This window comes from Eleginops maclovinus, chromosome 18 (assembly GCF_036324505.1).
Source record: "Eleginops maclovinus isolate JMC-PN-2008 ecotype Puerto Natales chromosome 18, JC_Emac_rtc_rv5, whole genome shotgun sequence".
Classification (NCBI taxonomy): Eukaryota; Metazoa; Chordata; class Actinopteri; order Perciformes; family Eleginopidae; genus Eleginops; species Eleginops maclovinus.
Window position 1 is genome coordinate 3,088,506 of NC_086366.1, and position 19,793 is coordinate 3,108,298.

Genomic DNA, 19,793 nt, shown 5'->3' on the forward strand with positions numbered 1-19,793 from the left:
GCATTAGGTGTTCGAGAGAGTGTGTGCTGTATACAGTATGTTATGTATGAAAGTTTTCATACATGGAGAAATGTGTAATCCTAACAAAAACAACAAAAGACAGTCTGATCCTGACGAGTGTGGCCACCTTGTGCAAAACATGCTTTTGCTTCTGAATTTTGCAGCTGTCATTCTGTTTGTTTGCAGAGGCCTAACCAAAAGTCCTGGAAAGAATGTTTGCTCTCAAAGTTCAATCTAACATTTGTATTTGACCGTTTCCAGACAGACCTGCATGGAAGGCACCCAAGATATTTCTGTCTGATTTGATGGCCAAAACAAGCACTGAGCAGGCAGACCAAAAATACCCTTTCTTCACAAACAGACACCATTCATCTTTAACTCGTTTTCCTAGTGTTCGGCTAACACTGTCACATTTCAAAGGCTTGTAATGAACACCAGTCACACAATTGCTTTCAGTCACCACTGCACCACACTGAAAATTGTTGAAGTGCCAACTTCTGTTAAGTTTGGAAAGACACAACAAACCTTTCCTTGTTTGAAAGTGCTTAACACCACTTTCTGTAGGAGCAGACCTGGTTACATAAAGGCAATAATAAGCACCCTCACAGAGAGAATCACAGTTAGACTACGGTGTGTATAAGAGCATTAGGGGTTCTCGAGTAGACGCTTTAAGGAGGATATTGGTAGATTAACACTAAGAACCACTGGGTTTTTTGCAGCCTTGCTTGGGTTAAGTCAAATATATCTCAACAACTCTTACATGGATTGCCCTGCATGAACCCAGTTTGCTGTAACAGTCCAGAACCTTTTTGTTAAGGAGGCCGATCCTTGACCTAGAGGATAAATTATAGCAACAAAATCAGGTGAGAATATATTTGAATCCTCACGAAACACACGTGAGAAATGATTGACACTCCCATCAACGTCAGCTGTAATTTGTGTATGTTAGTTTGCCAACAGGCTAATCTGAGCATATACAAACCCCCTAAACAATTGAATGGTGATAGCATGTTGATGTTAGCATTTAGCTCACAGCACTGTACCTAAATACAGCCCACATAGCTGCTACCTAAACAACTCGGATTCTTAGTATGTTTAAAAGAAGCAGATAAATGTGGTGCAACTGCAGTATTTATAAATAAAGAGTAAATATACATAGAAAACAACTCTGGGTCGCTGACCTCAGGAGACACACGTGTTTGCCTTTCTGCGTGTCATTCACTCAGACAGCGTGATTACATGAGAAACCGTGGCACATGATCTAGCCTGCTAAACTGCATTTGTAATTATGCAATTGAGTGCCGTGTGGATTTTATTATGCTTCCCAAATTGGAAAACCTAATTTTCTGTGTATGTTTGAGTCTCTAGTCTTAGTTTGCCTGCCTCTTTCTTTTTCTCTTTCACTTACTCACACACATACACTGGTGTTGCCCATATAAATGCACAAAGACACTCTGTATGAAATACTCTGACCACAAACTTTATTCCAAAAAGGATTGAGGTCAGATCCCTCTGTGGGTAGCAACTCTTTCCCCCTCCTTGTCAAAATTCATCATATCATGCCGGTCCAACGTAAGCCGAGGGTCTATTTACAGGCTGCAACAATCGGCCCGTTCTTTAAAAATCGTTCAGAGTCTGTCCAAGTCCAGGAGTGTTCCATAACATAATTCCATGGTGCGCAGATATTTGTAAAACCTACACCAGGGTGCTCAAATTCTGAGTCTGTGGGCCTCCTCTCAGAACAATGATTGGAAAAGACTTACAAAACTGTAGTTATAAGCATAATAAACTACTGTAACTCTAAACTATCTCTCTATGCAAATCAAACACATTTGGACTATTCAATGTTATCTTTATTTGATAACTGATGTAAAAAAAAGAGAAGCTTTTACTTCATTTTCTTAGCCTTCCCAGAAACCATTTGGAGCCTATACACAGGGCCTTAACTCTTTTGTCCTGCTGACTAATACCACAGCCATTGATAGTGGCGAGGCGTAAATCAGCTTAGGAATGTTGACAGGTAAGTCATTCAGAGCTTCCTTTTGCACTTTACAATTTCCTTCAATTGTTTTTAATCGTGTTCCTTATTTTTACTCATTTTTATTTGTATGTATATTGTCAAAACCACCTTGGGCTGCATCTGTCAAGAAAGGAGCTATATAAATAAAGTGTATTATAATTATGATCTACGGTTACTGTACAGTGTGCATTGGTTTATAATGACTCTTTACTATATATTTAAAGTTAAAGGTAAGTCGTGTTTCTCGTCTCTCCTGTGTTACATCAGACAACTCACAGCGATGATCTCTGCCCTTCAAAATAAAGCAGACATCACGTGAACGAGTAGTGACGGGGCGGGCTTACGTGACTCCTCAGCCAATCAGCGTCTCTGTTTTGCGGCTCCCCATTCGTCGATAAACATTGCGAACCCGCAGTAGCGCTTCCAGAGAGGCGAGGCATGTCAACGTGACCAAAGGCCGAGTCTCGTCCACAGTCTGCAACATCGGAATTATTCATCAATATTAACCAAGCACGGTGAAGAATAACCCCCGTTCTCAAGACAGAGGAAAAGAACCACTCTGACATCGACCTCTAACAACGGAAACCGTTAGCTTTAGCAGCTAAGCTAGCTCAGTTAGCCGTTACGTACCCTCGTTTTTTTTTTCTCACGCAGCTGACCTCCACCAGAACACAGGCGGACAGAGTATCAACTGCCTGCTACTTTGGGGTCGTGTACCTCCTGTGTCTTTCCTCCTTGTCCCCGTGTGGTGCCCCGTGGAAGGTTCCCGAATATGATACATAATGAGTCAAAGAGACACCTTGGTTCATCTGTTTGCTGGAGGGTGAGTGTCATGCAGAAAACTAAGCTAGGTAGCTCAAGGCTAACTGTTGTTGCTTAGCAGAATATGCTACACATAATGGGATGTTTGTTTTGTTACCTTCCTAGTAATTGGATTTGGTTGAATATTTCTTATTAGTGTGTTGCTTTACTCTGGCATACCCTAACCAATCTTGTCATTGCATGTGCACCCGTAGTAGTTTCAATGTCACAATGACATTTCAGTGCATGAATGAAATGGCTGGTTTGTGGAAGCGTGTTCTGTTTTGAGGCTTCCTATCGAGAAAGGGATGTGAAACGAAAATAGAACTCAAAATGAGCTACATCTGTGTAACGTGTTCCATTTAAAAGCCTACTTTTCGTAACAGCTGTGTCTCGTTCATGAGGATAGTGAGTATAAACAAACGTGGTCGGGCTGCCACTCAGGATCCGAATGTATTGAATCTAAAATCGTTAATGAAAGGTTTGATTGCACACAATGTTACCTATTGATCACTTCCATACAGCCTCGGAAAATGGTGTAAAACCAGAGGTGGAAGAAGTAATTCAATCTTGTACTTGAGTAAAAGTTGAAGTACCAGAGTGTAGGAATACTATGGTACAGTAAAAGTCCTGCCTTCAAAATGTTCCTCCAGTAAAAGTACAAAAGTATTAGCATCAAAATAAACTTCAAGTATCACAATAAACTACTATCTTGGCAGAGCTGGTAAAGGTGCAGCTAGTTTTAATGAATTTGTATACTGCAGGGTATCTGCTGAATTTACACTCACATCATTTTAAGGGTTGATTATATATTTCACATCATTAATCCAAATCTGCAAAGTGACTAAAGTTATTAAATAAATGTAGTGGAGTTCAAGTACACCATTAACCTCTGAACTCTAGTGGAGTAGGAGTACAAAGTAAAATACTAGTCCCTAAAAACTGCCCCTAAGTACAGTACTACTCTTTACACCACTGCAATAAAACAACACCCATTTATTTCCGGGCTATTGAGCAATTCACTTACCATTTACAACAGCAGTGATTACATGCTGTTTTTCTCAGAGCATTTTCTATTATATTGTATAACTATTAAATCAGGGTAATAGCCTAAAGGTTTGACGTGTCCATGCCCGTTTAAGATATATTTTCATAGAAATGATTAGTTTGGCAACTAGTTGAGAATAAAGTGACTCATTTCACATGCATGTTATTCCTCTGCCAGTGACCTGCTCCCTCTGAGGTTTCTCCTGTAGCTGCCTGACACCGATCAGCCCCCCTGTGCCAAAAACTATGTTGACAGGACTTTGTATTTATGTTTGATGCTGTTTGAAAATGAACCCTAACTAAAGATAACTCACGTGGCTCTTGATTTTAAAAATATCCTCCAGCCTGGCTCTGTCCTGTCCTGTCTGTCAGATCTTTTTGTTCAGGACGGATCCACCTAGATATTGTTTTGTGTCTTATTTGCTATTCTAACCTGAGGAGGTTATTTACCTGTAATACCAGAGCTCCTCGTACATGGATGCCCTGCATGTAGCTCATTGTTTACATTGGCGTCATGTTTTGTGAATTTGTAAATGCAGAAACGTTTAATGAAAGATTTATATCCACGTGGCTCCTACTTGGTCCACCCTCATGTAAAACTACATTCATGTGTGAGGTACTGAGCAGAGGCTTGTTGTCATTCACACAAAGCATTCCTGACTGGCTCACTGTTCCCACCCTTTGCCTGCATGCCATGCATTATCAGAGTTCCACCAACTAAATCATGGTGCTACTTAAATTATGCCTGAATATTAACAGGTTACACACCTTCCACCCTGACCGTTAGAAACACTGAAGATTGACACTTCAGTCCTGCTCTGTCACCCGAGACTTGTTTGCTAACATTTTCCCATATTTATCTCTCTGCCAGATGTGGGGGCACGGTGGGAGCCATAGTGACTTGCCCTCTGGAGGTAGTGAAGACCCGTCTGCAGTCGTCCACCATCAACTTCTATGTGTCTGAGGTTCAGCTCAGTACCGTCAACGGGGCCAGTGTGGCCCGCATGTCACCGCCGGGCCCCCTGCACTGCCTCAAGTGAGTACTCATTACACATTTACCCCCGCCACACCGTCTTAAGGATTAATATTAGTGTATGTATTAAATAGAACAGCAGGAAACCCATACATCTATAACGATGTCAATTAAATCATATCTCCCAGGAATTTGTAAAATAAAATGCATATTATTGCTGACCTCAATTTAGAAAGAGCTTAATACAAAGTAATGAGTAACTACAACCACCCCCCCCTCTTCCTGCTGATGTGGATTGCAGTAACTGCTGGAAGGGACGGCAGCCAGGTTTTATGTCTTAGCCGCAGGGTCTGCAAGATTTAGCTTATTTTTACATTGCAAATGAAGCTAAACTGTTTTATACTGTCAGCTTTTCTTTCAGCTTGTTCATAGCAATGTGCTGTTAGGTTATTCACTGTGCTCTGGCCAAAGCGCAGTGGTGGGGACGGGCAGACGGCAAAAAAAACAGTTGAAACCCCTCAGGAAGTATTTGTGTTTTTAGCAGGTTTTCTTTGAAAATGACAAGCAGAGCTGTTGTTAACTTGATTCATGTCTTTTGTTTATTCTCTCCCACCACCCCTCTGGTGTTATGTCATGTGTGTGCGCTTGTGCTGGAGGATCTCAGTCCTGGCAAATGGAAAGTATATGAGGGAAAGGCAGGGAGGAGAAGCTGCATACACAACCACACATTTTGCAAACAAACATGTGGCACAATCCGCTCAGGTCTCCCACTGAGTCTTCAGATCTTACTTTTTTTAAATTTAGAACCTGTTTCACTTTCGAATAATAGGAAATTGCTACATACACCTTGTACATTTTTTGCATTCATTCCACAAAATGATTCCTTGACTCACACCTCAGTGAACCGTGTTCACTCAGGGTTGCTCCACCCTGTTCTAACAGAGGTTTGTCTGCAGAGCCCAGGTTCCTTCTTCAGGCACAATGTCTTTGCTGTTTGGTCTGGCTGTCGTCCCTGTGGCAAGGCCAACGCGTCCCTGAAACCCAATTCCTCTCTCTTTGGGGAAACCATAGACAATCGCTTCAGCCAAACAGGAAGAGTTATTTCAAATCCAACTGTTATGTTATCTTTAAAGATTTTCCTAAATGTTTTCATACCTCTGGTCTCTTTGTTGTCTGTTGTGTCAGGCCTTTCTCTACGTCTTGTTTACTTATTTAAAATGCGTCTTTGATTTGGGTGGATTCCCAGTTTGTGATGTTAAAGGAAATTAGATCCGCTCCGTGAAGAAGAGAATGGCTGGCCCTCTTCTAAAGAGGTCATGTCCTGGCTGCTCTGAGCCTCTGGAAAAATTGATGACACCGTGCCACTTCTCAAATTCACTGAGTTAAGTCACATTTAAATGAAATGCAAGTCAGAGATACAGCAGGGACTTCATTCGGTTGACTGGCGGTAGAATCCTTACACAATACAATCTGGCATATTATCAAAAAGCTAACCAGTGTCGCAACATAATGCTAAAATGCTGCCTTTTAGAGTTTCTAATCACTAGATGAAGTGCCTTTCAAGACACAAGCTAGTAGACATATCTTAGATTCATCACAAAGGTTTGGTGTTTTAACAAAATGAGACTGAACAACATGTAGCTTGCAGACACCACCATTCACATGCATCACGTCATAATCACTCTGAGTCTGCATGAAATTAATTTCACTGATTTGCCAGCTTCTGCACTCTGCAGCCATCCAAGCCCAATGTGGCCCAGCAGTGTCAGGACATGGCACAAACTGAGCTCAGTAGACAAGAGCACATCTGCTTTGCATAAGCTCTTCACAAACCCCATTAAATTGGAAATTGCATAACTATTGTAGCTGCATGAACTGGTAATTCTTCCTTCTGGTGTGTCTCCTACAGCTATTAGTGTACACCCTACTCAATACAAAAGCGTTTGAACGGACAAACAACTGACCGTCGTTCTATTCTTAGGTGCTGACTGTTTTGACGGCTTTGAATGTAGGCTAAAATGGAAGGACAGAAATAAGCCATGTTGAAATTATAATAAGGGTCATCCTGTTATGAGATGTCCTGGTGACATATACATTCAAACCCGTTAAACCCGAATACTTGTGTGGTGTTCCTCTGAGTCATAACGTTCTTTCTTTCTGTTTTCAGGTTGATATTGAAGAAAGAAGGTTATCGTTCTCTCCTCAGGGGCCTGGGGCCAAACCTGGTGGGTGTGGCACCATCTAGGTAAGCTGTCATCCATTAATCCTGAACATACGGTTAGAAAGGTGAACCTATTGAGCTATGGAGTGCTGCAGCGATGATGCACTTTCAACCCGGGAGTTATCACTGCAAGGGCTCCCTCGACAAAAACGCCAATGGGATCTTTCTTTTTTTTACTTGCATGGTGTGTTCAATAATAATCTCCACTTATTAACACCACTTTCATAAGAGTCGAAGGTTAAATGCAATGGCCAGAAGTAAAAAGCTAACATTAGGATATTAACTCGCTACATCCTGGTCACCACCGCTATGCTAAAGGTGGCTAATGTTTGGCGTGATGACGTTTGGTCGTCTCTTTTAGACACTTGCCAGCAACTACTGTTTATAAGACACAGTGAGGTAAGCGTGTCCAAGCAACCACAGACCTGATTTCAGGCTTCTAGTCCAAATCACATTCAGAAAACATTCGAAAGACGAGGGAACGTGGAAGTGCTAACGTGCTGACTCATTCCTGCACCACTCTATCAGGACTGTTTTCAAGTAAAGAGAGACTCAATAAATAAGTCAACTGCAGGATTCACTATCTCTTTGATGAATAACCATTTGATAACATCGTGAATGCGCAAATGTGTCTCTCCAGAGGTGATCCCTCTGCAGATAACATCCTGCAGCATTAAGCTCAGTAATGTGAGCGTAGCCAAAATGTCTGCTGTGAAAAAGCTCTCCTGGCAGCGGTGTGATTCTGGCAGGAGAACAGATCTAAAGCTCAGTGCCCCACATGGCGCGCCGCACAGTCGGTGCTCTTTAAATCAAATGTGTGCATGCATTCATAGTTACCTCGGCACCCAGGGCGCGCGTTACACAAAGCAAACAGCAAGGTCATCTTATCAGTTTCAGACTGAGCTTTGATAACAACGGTGCTTATTATACGCCAGGTGTTTCTTTACATCTAGCCGCAGGACGTTTAAAGGTGATTTGTGGACATAAGGGCTAGTGGGCTGTCAGAAAAAGGGGTGTTATGTAACCACTAGGGCTCCACAATTGATCCACATTTTTAAAAGGGCCCTATTCTGCTCATTTTCAGACATGTCTCCATGCTTTAATGTTCAAAAAGCTCTTCATTTTTCTCATACTGCCTGTCTTTTCACCTGCTGTCTGAAACCTGAGCCCAGTCAGCTCGGCTCTGTTGTGATTGGTCGACTGCTTAGAGATGTCCCGCCCCTTACCCTATGGCGTACAATGTGTTAGAAATACATGCTCATTCACGTTTGTGGCTTTTCAGCACATGCAAACATGGCAATAGAGTTTGTTCGGTGTCCGGTAAATACTGTAAAGGACTGAAGTTAAGTGGGCGCTAATGGCAGTGGGCAGCGGCTAATGCTGCAGCAGCAGGTGTCGGTGCTTAGCACATGTGAAGTGTTTGTTAGCATCTTGCGTGAATAAATACTGATGCAGAGGAGCCGTGACGCAGATGTGAAGATGAATGCACACACAAACACTCGCAATGTGACTAATGAGCTTTCTCAGCAGGCACTCTCAGTAAACAGGCGGCACATTATGCTGTTGGAAGGAAAAGAAGCCGCTGTTTTTATTGAGACATGATGGTTATGACCTTTTTTAATTAGTGAAACTAAATAAAGACGTGCTGTTTATACCGAGTAGCCTCTGTGTCTAACTAGCTGATTCGATGCTGGTTCTGCTCTCTGCTTTACACCCAACTCATTTCTCAAAGCTCATTAGGCTGAAGCTGACATGAGGACACTTGTTGTGTAATTAACAACCACCGGAGGCACATAATTAAGACTAATTGTATTGACTCTTTAACCGGGAGACATGTCATGTGAAACTGGGTTTTCCTTCGTTCTTGTGTTACATTTATTAACTCACCTTTTGTGTTTTTCTTGCCCACAGAGCGATCTACTTTGCTGCTTACTCAACGGCCAAAGAGAAACTGAACGGTGTGTTTGAACCCGACTCCACACAGGTACACATGGTGTCGGCTGGAATGGCAGGTAACTATAACAGAGACATTTACCACGATGCTTTTCAACAGACCGTGAACATTTCCAGCATGCTCGTTAAATGCTCGCTATTCTTGTTGGGACGCTGCCTTCTAAGAAACACCAACCGCAACATGTGTGTTAGAGTTTCCATTAGAAAGAAGATGTGCTGTTCAACCTTTCTGGGAAGATTCCAACATCCCGAAGAAAATTTGGTGAAATATTACCTGTGTTTGTTATTGGGCTTAAAAACATTTGATAGGGAAGCTTTATAACGAAGGACATCATCAAGGCCCATATTCTTTCCTTTTTTAAATTGTAGCTTATTCTTAAAAACTAAATAAAGTCCAGTCAATAAAAAGAAAGTCGTAATAATAAAAAAAAGACTGAATTTTGAGAAAAAAGTCAGAATAATAAACAAAGACATAATTTTGAGGAAAAAATCAGAATTCTGACTTCTCAAATTAAAAAAACACAACAAATATTTGCAGGAACTCCTAAGACTCATAATTCAACTTCAGCTATGGCCTAATATCTGTGTCCTCATATACATTTGAACTGAATAGAAAACGTTTTTAGAAACAAACCATGATACGTGTAGGCCTGGATGGCTACTAACACTTTCATTAAGTCATGCTGCTGCCAATTTCAACACCTGTGTCCTTCCTATATATACTGCCCACACAGCAATCTGAAAGCAGCTCATGTTTAAAGGACAGGAATAAATACAGGGTTATTTTTCCTCTCACATTCTGTTTGTCAACAGGAGGTTATTGGCTCTTGTGACCCTCTGAACCCTTACAGTGCGGTTCAGTCAGTGAAGCGTTTAACACAACATTACGCAGACTTCTTTAAAACCCCAAGTTCAGATGTGTCTATAGATATCTCTCCAGCAGTGAATCCACATATTCTGCACACTAAATAAACTGACAGCTGAAGAGGAGTCAATTTATCATTTGGATAAGAAGCTTTTTTTGTTAACCGCTGTTTGCGTGACATTGAGTTTTGACATGCTGTGGTTCCTCTACAGACCACACAGAGGATGTTCTGTAGAAGAGCTACCATGTATGCACCATAAAGAGCACGTTACCTTTTTCTGTGTTAGTGGTCGGACAGCTTATTTTATCACTAGCAGCTCGGAACATTTTGAACAACATTTCTCTTTGCACCCACAGGTTTTACAGCCATCACAGCCACAAACCCCATATGGCTCATAAAGACTCGTCTGCAGCTGGATGCGAGGTGAATAGGCCGCCAGGGTGTGAATGTTTCAAAGTTCACTTCTCAAGACAGGGACTACCACGTGGTACAGAGCCTTTCGATGTGTTACCATGCCACACAGGAACGCCCATCCATGTGCATCCTTCCTTTACGTGCTCACTAATACTCCACTGGTATTACATGGTTTAGTTAAAAACTCACTTCTGATTGGACAATTTAGACACTCAATTTAGACACTCAGCTTAAAACATAGGAAAACGGTAAACAAAACAAGATGAAGAAATATGTTTAGAGAGCTGGACGACAGAGAAATCAGTAGGGAACACTAAAGGGAACTGCAGCAGAAGAAGACAGACATGAAGTTAACACTTTAGGGAACAGCAAAAGAAGAAGATAGACAGGAAGTAAACACTTTAGGGAACAGCAGAAGAAGAAGATAGACAGGAAGTTAACACTTTAGGGAACAGCAGAAGAAGACAGACAGGAAGTAAACACTAAAGGGAACAGCAGAAGAAGACAGACATGAAGTTAACACTTTAGGGAACAGCAGAAGAAGACAGACAGGAAGTAAACACTGAAGGGAACAGCAGAAGAAGACAGACATGAAGTTAACACTTTAGGGAACAGCAGAAGAAGACAGACAGGAAGTAAACACTGAAGGGAACAGCAGAAGAAGACAGACATGAAGTTAACACTAAAGGGAACAGCAGAAGAAGACAGACAGGAAGTAAACACTAAAGGGAACAGCAGCAGAAGACAGACAGGAAGTAAACACTAAAGGGAACAGCAGAAGCAGACAGACAGGAAGTAAACACTAAAGGGAACAACAGCAGAAGAAGACAGACAGGAAGTAAACACTAAAGGGAACAGCAGAAGCAGACAGACAGGAAGTAAACACTAAAGGGAACAACAGCAGAAGAAGACAGACAGGAAGTAAACACTAAAGGGAACAGCAGAAGCAGACAGACAGGAAGGAAACACTAAAGGGAACAGCAGCAGAAGACAGACAGGAAGTAAACACTGAGGGGAACAGCAGAAGCAGACAGACAGGAACTAAACACTAAAGGCAACAGCAGAAGAAGACAGACAGGAAGTAAACACTAAAGGGAACAGCAGAAGAAGACAGACAGGAAGTAAACACTAAAGGGAACAGCAGAAGAAGACAGACAGGAAGTAAATACTGAGGGGAACAGCAGAAGAAGACAGACAGGAAGTAAACACTAAAGGGAACAGCAGAAGAAGACAGACAGGAAGTAAACACTGAGGGGAACAGCAGAAGCAGACAGACAGGAAGTTAACACTGAAGGGAACAGCAGAAGCAGACAGACAGGAAGTAAACACTAAAGGGAACAGCAGAAGAAGACAGACAGGAAGTAAACACTAAAGGGAACAGCAGAAGCAGACAGACAGGAAGTAAACACTAAAGGGAACAGCAGAAGAAGACAGACAGGAAGTAAACACTAAAGGGAACAGCAGAAGCAGACAGACAGGAAGTAAACACTAAAGGGAACAGCAGAAGAAGACAGACAGGAAGTAAACACTGAAGGGAACAGCAGAAGCAGACAGACAGGAAGTAAACACTAAAGGGAACAGCAGAAGAAGACAGACAGGAAGTAAACACTAAAGGGAACAGCAGAAGCAGACAGACAGGAAGTAAACACTAAAGGGAACAGCAGAAGAAGACAGACAGGAAGTAAACACTAAAGGGAACCGCAGAAGCAGACAGACAGGAAGTAAACACTAAAGGGAACAGCAGAAGCAGACAGACAGGAAGTAAACACTAAAGGGAACAGCAGAAGAAGACAGACAGGAAGTAAACACTAAAGGGAACCGCAGAAGCAGACAGACAGGAAGTAAACACTAAAGGGAACAGCAGAAGCAGACAGACAGGAAGTAAACACTAAAGGGAACCGCAGAAGCAGACAGACAGGAAGTAAACACTAAAGGGAACAGCAGAAGCAGACAGACAGGAAGTAAAGACTAAAGGGAACAGCAGAAGCAGACAGACCCTGCGGCAGACGTACATCTGTGGGCGGATGTACCCAATGTAAAAAAACATTTTTATTTTGCCTCATAACTTTCCTCTCTGCCGTTCAGCAGCAGGTCTCTCCCCTCACCTTCACCCCACTTCTGAAGAGCGGGTGCAGTAAAGCCCGCCTCCTGCTGCTGCAGGATCTGCATTCTGATTGGCTCACACACTTCTGTGTTGAAAACTCTGTTTAAAGATTGGTTCAGAACTTTTGTGTTGTTACCCCTTTGTGAACTGGGTTACGTTAAGTTAAAAATATTAGAAATGAAATGTACTATCGCTGCATGCGCCTGTAACAACGCTGATTCCTCCTGGGAGGGCCCGAATCCTGGATGGTCGGGCTTGGCCCCACGGGGCCCGCCTTTGACGCTGAGTCTGCAGACAGGAAGTAAACACTAAAAGGAACAGCAGAAGAAGTAAGACAGGACGTAACACTAAATATGAGCTGAATGTACAGGTACATTAGATACTTAAACAGCTTAGAGTGAAACCATAATATTATGGGCATGAAAATAGTAGTCTGTGTTCTGGTGTTGTTTTTATCTTCATGAACATCATCAAGTAGGCAAAAACTTGAATTAAAACATGTATACTTTCCCTTCCTCCTCCAGGAGTCGGGGAGAGCGGAGTATGAGTGCGCTGGAGTGCATGCGCCGGGTCTATCGGACGAACGGCCTGCGGGGCTTCTACAGGGGAATGTCGGCATCCTACGCCGGCATCTCAGAGACTGTGATCCACTTTGTGATCTATGAGAACATCAAACGGCGCCTCATGGAGGCCAAGGCCCCGCAGAACATGGATGAGGAGGAGGACACGTCCAAGGACGCTTCAGACTTTATTGGCATGATGCTCGCTGCTGCCACCTCCAAAACCTGCGCCACGACTTTAGCTTATCCTCATGGTAAGAGTTTTATAAAGGAGACTGCATAATAGGGGACCTTTTGTAAAAGAAAAGTTAGTCAGAGCTGTACGCTTACATGGCTCCCCTCCTCTAACCGTCCCCTTTCCTATCTTTGCAGAAGTGATCCGCACCAGGCTACGAGAGGAGGGCACCAAGTATAACTCCTTCTTCCAGACTTTAAGGACAGTGCCCAAAGAGGAGGGCTACCGGGCCCTGTACCGCGGCCTCACCACCCACCTGGTACGACAGATCCCCAACACCGCCATCGTGATCTCCACGTACGAGCTGGTGGTCTACCTCCTGAACGGTTAAAGCCTCCCCCCCTCCCATACCTCATACACATTATGTAACCCTACCCCCGATCGGAGACGGAGCCTGCTGTGCCAGAAGAGGACAACCTTTTACCCACTGACACGAGGCGGGTGCTAAAAATAAGTTCATAACCAAAAGGTCTGGCACAGGGGGGAGGGTCCCGACGTTCCTCACATTGGTTCGGGGTGTAGCTAAAGAAACGGCTGTCGAATGGTTTTATTTTCCATTATGTTCTCTCTTCAGTTGTGTTTCTGGAAGACGGTATACTCTGCCTCTAACAATACTAACAATATAAAATGAAGTAATTCCAATCCTTACTACCTAGCGGATTTAACCCCACCGCCTACCCCCCCTCTAGCAAGCAATTCAGTTTTTAAAAATATTAGTATTGTGCAGTGTTCCCCTGCTTTCCTCAGAGAATAGAAAATGGCAGACTGAGCTGAAGGCGACTCTCACGTTAGCGAGGGAGGGATCTGTTGATAAAAAGAGCGGGAAATGTGGAGATACAGAGGCGCGCGGCGGGAGACGTGCCTTGTGTGAAGATGTGACGGAGACCGGGGGGCTGCAGGAGGAGGCTCTGGCTGACCTGAGGCTGTAGAGATGTAGAGTGGTTCTACAGGAGTCCAAAATGACGTCGCCAATTAATCATGTTTGTGTTAGCCAGGTGTAGAAGAAGAGTCATGTGAAATGGAGGGTAAAAAGTCCCCAAACTGAACTACTGAAATAAATTAGACTTGAGGATCAGCTTCATTAAAGCCAAGGAAGTAAAACACTGAATAAAAAAAGTATAAACAAGATGTAACAAAATGTAAGGTTGATATAAAATGCCGAATGCTAAGGAGAGGTGTTCCTGTTGTAACCTTTCCTCAAACAATGCGGTGTTGTTCCTTATAGCACTTTGAACGCCTTTCTCTACAATCCTCATCTCATTTTCCCCCGGCTAGTTTTACAGGCGAGGGACAATCCTCTTACTCTGGGTACTGGAAGATGCTTCATAAGTGCACGTTAATGAACCACAGACCAGCGTATAGAAAAAGAAAGAAGAAGAGCAACGGTTGATTCATTTCCCCCCTTTATTCCATTGTTGTTTAAGAAACTGCATTACTACCAGTTTAAAATTCAGTGTTGTGTGGTTTGTCATGACATGGGGAGATACTTGTTGTCTTGTTTTGTTATTTTTTTATTTCCACACCTTACAACAGAAGACAACAGTCACCACATCTATCCTAGTCCACATATACCGATCCTACGTGATCACACGCCACGAGAAGCTCGTCTGCATAAGCATGGCTTAGCACACAATGCTAACCCTTTCAACAGCTGCAGTGCTCTATCCAAACACTTCCCTGCTCTATAGGTCAGTCAGAGTGGCTCCTGTGCAATGGAAGGAGGGGGGGGTGGGGGCTGCCATTGTGCTTCAGATTACAGAAAAAACTGCTTCAGTGTGTGTGTGTGTCCGAAACACCCCCCGATGCTTCTCTCCACTGGAACTATAGACCCTTAATGTGAAGGCATTTCAGTTTTACGGCACGCTGAAGGATGCGTTAGATTAGCAAATCTTATCAGAGGTGTTTACCGTCAACACACACTACAAGTAAAAGCAGGACGCATCGACAGGCAATTTGACTCCTCAGGTAAATGGGATGGTGGTCCTTTACCTGAACGGTTAACTGCATCTCTTGCATAAGTGTGTGTGTCTCTGATTCATCGTAACCTGTATCTCATGGTTTATTTTGCACCCACCTGTTTGCATTGTGTGCCAGTAAGTGTGTGTGTGTGTTTCATGTGTGCTTGCTCAAATGACAATCGTGTGTCATTCTGTCGTGACTTGTGTGTGTCAATGACACCGTGGGAGTGTGTATGCGTTCAGAAGAAGAGCAGCAAACAGTGTTGTTTTTATCTTTTTAAAATAAATGGTTGCCTTTTCCTTCCCGACACCCTTCGTCTCTTTCCATGTTGTCTTTGATGAGCCGTCTGTGAGCGTGGCTCGGTCTATGCATTCTGTCATACCTGTTTTTGTAAAACAAAAAGCCAATAAAAAGGAAAAAGTGCAAATATAAGAGAAGTGGGATTTGATGTTTATTCAGTGCTTCATATCACTTTCCTCAATTCTCAGATTTAACTTTCCAAATCAGTGAAAGGAAAATACATTTTCTCACATTTTAGGGATGTGTGTCGCTTCTGCACTTTCTGCCGGGTTAGTCTGTTCTACAAATTCATAAATCATTTAAATAATAATACATGTTTTTTATATAACGCTTTTCCAAGTGCTCAAAGACACTTATTTCAGACACAAGACACTAAAAATAATTGAAACGTCTCAAATAACATTTTCTGCAGTAAAAGTACTCAGATCTTGTACTTGAGTAAAAGTAGAAGTACTCAGATATTGTACTTGAGTAAAAGACATAGACATAGAATCGGAGGATGAAACCCTCTTTATTAGTCACATACATGCACACAGTGAAATTGGTCCTCTGCATTTAACCCATCCTATTACTAGGAGCAGTGGGCAGCTATTGTGCAGCGCCCGGGGAGCAATGGGGAGGGGGGGATTGGAGACGTCCGATGCCTTGCTCAAGGGCACCACAGCAGGGCCTAGGAGGTGAACTGGGACCTCTCCAAGTAGCAGTCCACTTTCCATATTTCAAGTCTGTTCGGGGACTTGAACCGACGACCCTACGATTCCCAGTCCAAGCCACTACTGACTGAGCCACTGCTGGAAAAAAGTAAGGTTCTTGAGTAAAGTAGAAGTACTCAGATCTTGTACTTGAGTAAAGTAGAAGTACTCAGATCTTGTACTTGAGTAAAGTAGAAGTACTCAGGTCTTGTACTTGAGTAAAGTAGAAGTACTCAGATCTTGTACTTGAGTAAAGTAGAAGTACTCAGATCTTGTACTTGACTAAAAGTAGAAGTACTCAGATCTTGTACTTGAGTAAAGTAGAAGTACTCAGATCTTGTACTTGAGTAAAGTAGAAGTACTCAGATCTTGTACTTGAGTAAAGTAGAAGTACTCAGATCTTGTACTTGAGTAAAGTAGAGGTACTCAGATCTTGTACTTGAGTAAAGTAGAAGTACTCAGATCTTGTACTTGAGTAGAAGTACTCAGATCTTGTACTTGAGTAAAAGACATAGACATAGAATCGGAGGATGAAACCCTCTTTATTGTCACATACATGCACACAGCAGAGTACACACAGTGAAATTGGTCCTCTGCATTTAACCCATCCTAGTACTAGGAGCAGTGGGCAGCTATTGTGCAGCGCCCGGGGAGCAATGGGGAGGGGGGATTGGAGGTGTCCGGTGCCTTGCTCAAGGGCACCACAGCAGGGCCTAGGAGGTGAACTGGGACCTCTCCAAGTAGCAGTCCACTTTCCATATTTCAAGTCTGTTCGGGGACTTGAACCGGCGACCCTGCGATTCCCAGTCCAAGCCCCTACTGACTGAGCCACTGCTGGAAAAAAGTAAAGTTCTTGAGTAAAGTAGAAGTACTCAGATATTGTACTTGAGTAAAGTAGAAGTACTCAGATCTTGTACTTGAGTAAAGTAGAAGTACTCAGATCTTGTACTTGAGTAAAGTAGAAGTACTCAGGTCTTGTACTTGAGTAAAGTAGAAGTACTCAGGTCTTGTACTTGAGTAAAGTAGAAGTACTCAGGTCTTGTACTTGAGTAATGTAGAAGTACCAGAGTGTAGGAATACTCTGTCTCAGTAAAAGTATTCTAAATGTTCCTCCAGTGAAAGTAGAAAGTACTCTCCTCTAAATGTACTTAAAGTAGTGACAGTAAAAGTAGTCATTGTCTGATTGGTCCATTTCAGAATAATATCTCTGATATGTTTTATAATGATTGATCATTAAAGTGTTCTCAGAGCTGGTAAAGGTGCAGCTAGTTTGAATGGCTTTGTATACTGCAGGGTAGCTGCTGGATTTACTGCAGGTGAACTACAGTCTGATTTAAGGGAGATTATATTTACCATCATTAATCCTAATCTGCCTAGCAACAAAACGACAGTAAAGTACAGTACTTCAGTAAAGGTCATTTCCACCACAGATTATTCTTGTTATTTCTTGCTGATCTTTTTCTAATTGATGCATGTATTTACACAGCTGCATAAAGTGACACAGTATTGCCGTTGAGATGCAGACAACATCATATATGTATTGTGAGGAGCGCTGTGTGTTTACTTTTAAAACACAGACTGAATTGGAACCTTTTAACTGCGTCACCATGGAGTCCAGCAGTGCACCTTTCAGACCTGAACCCACGAGAAGACGTCCATCAAGTTATCCCAACTACTCTCACACATCAGCGGTAAGAGAAACAACATTTCTGCAGCTTCCTATGTGATGGTCTGTAGTTTACGAGAGCGTATCGTTTGGATTAAATTGACTCTTTAAAACTTATGTTGATATTTAATGAAAGTAGAGTTTGTTGTTTTGTATAAAATGGCAACTGGTAGTGAAATGCATGACCTGCTGACTCTGCACAAGTAAGACTGACTTATGGTCTCTAAATAATATGGTAATTCCTGTTATTGCAGATGGCTGAACATCAGGTAGGAGATAACAGCAGCAGAATGAGTCCATCAGCAGAGGTAAGTTCCTTTAACTTTAAGAAGTCCCAATCCCGGTTAAATAAGTATTTATATTTGAATGAAAACAATCAAACTGTGTTTAAAGCTCAGCAGTCTAGAGTCCGGTGGTTGGCACACGACTCAAGTTTCCATAATTGTTTCCATGGTTGTATTTTTTGAGTGTAAACCAGGATTGGTTGCTAGGAAACCTCTGGCAAAATCAATCAAAAAAGTAAACAGGAAGTGACCCGTAGCAAAGAGGGAGTGTGCTAAAGCTAAAGTAGCATACGCAAGGAGATGGTAACATCTGATCATTCACATTTACTCAGAGGAGTAGAAGTACTCAGATGTTGTACTTGAGTAAAGTAGAAGTACTCAGGTCTTGTACTTGAGTAAAGTAGAAGTACTCAGATCTTGTACTTGAGTAAAGTAGAAGTACTCAGATCTTGTACTTGAGTAAAGTAGAAGTACTCAGGTCTTGTACTTGAGTAAAAGTAGAAGTACTCAGATGTTGTACTTGAGTAAAAGTAGAAGTACTCAGATCTTGTACTTGAGTAAAAGTAGAAGTACTCAGATCTTGTACTTGAGTAAAAGTAGAAGTACTCAGATGTTGTACTTGAGTAAAGTAGAAGTACTCAGATCTTGTAATTGAGTAAAAGTAGAAGTACTCAGATGTTGTACTTGAGTAAAAGTAGAAGTACTCAGATGTTGTACTTGAGTAAAGTAGAAGTACTCAGATCTTGTACTTGAGCAAAAGTAGAAGTACTCAGATCTTGTACTTGAGTAAAGTAGAAGTACTCAGATCTTGTACTTGAGTAAAGTAGAAGTACTCAGATCTTGTACTTGAGTAAAAGTAGAAGTACTCAGGTCTTGTACTTGATAATATTAAATAAAAAAGGTTCCTTAAAAAGAATATGCCCGTGAGCGCCAACCCCTCCGTATTTACTTTTAGAAAAACAACAAGTTCAGTCTGAATCAAACAACCAATCAGTGCGTCTTTGTGCAGAAGTGTTTTCAAGTGAATAGGTAGTTATATTTGTTTCCTTTATTCAGCCGTATTTTAGGCTACAACAAGTCAGGATGCATTTCGAGGTTTCATTGAAGCCTTACTATTTTTCTGTCAAGTCCATTTTTTACCTGTATTCATGTGTCCTGTAATACACCTGTGTCGCTATCTCTGTTGATTGGATATTTTGCTTTTTAGAAAGAGACCTGCAAAAACCCAGATAGACTTTATTATGAGGGTGAGGAGAGTATCATCGGAGAACAGCTGGATCAACATCGGTCTAGCCGCACTGGAGAAAAACCCCACTCCTGTGACCAGTGTGAGAAGAGCTTTAGCCAGGCAGGCAATTTGAAGCGCCACAAGCGAACCCACACTGGAGAAAAACCCTACTCCTGTGACCAGTGTGAGAAGAGCTTTAGCCAGACAGGCAATTTGAAGCGCCACAAACGAACCCACTATGGAGAAAAGCCTTTCACCTGGGACCAGTGTGAGAAGAGCTTTAGAGAATCAGACTGCTTCAGGATCACCGTACCGCCTCTTATCTTATCTTATCTTGTTGGAGTAAACCTTCACCAGTGCACTGAGACTGTTCAGAGACAGTGAAGTGGACTTCTTGACTCAATGTTAAAAGATGTCGTGTAGATTTTAAAAGTTGATCAAATGTTTTCAATAATATTCATATGCGTGCA

At 42.3% G+C, this 19,793-nt stretch overlaps 1 protein-coding gene and 1 long non-coding RNA gene across 2 annotated transcripts; both read left to right on the forward strand.

The window, feature by feature from the left end:
- The first annotated feature begins 2,417 nt into the window (after positions 1 to 2,417).
- LOC134880320 (solute carrier family 25 member 36-A-like) lies at positions 2,418 to 15,462 on the forward strand. The gene is made up of 7 exons (XM_063907208.1): positions 2,418 to 2,843; positions 4,740 to 4,904; positions 7,009 to 7,086; positions 8,974 to 9,074; positions 10,238 to 10,304; positions 12,924 to 13,213; positions 13,332 to 15,462. The coding sequence occupies exons 1-7, from the start codon at positions 2,803 to 2,805 to the stop codon at positions 13,523 to 13,525; spliced, it is 936 nt and encodes a 311-aa protein (XP_063763278.1). The 5' UTR covers positions 2,418 to 2,802; the 3' UTR covers positions 13,526 to 15,462.
- A 2,292-nt stretch (positions 15,463 to 17,754) lies between these two features.
- Positions 17,755 to 19,793, forward strand: LOC134879699 (uncharacterized). The gene is made up of 3 exons (XR_010167861.1): positions 17,755 to 17,836; positions 18,066 to 18,119; positions 19,303 to 19,793. It is a non-coding gene; the product is annotated as an uncharacterized LOC134879699 (long non-coding RNA).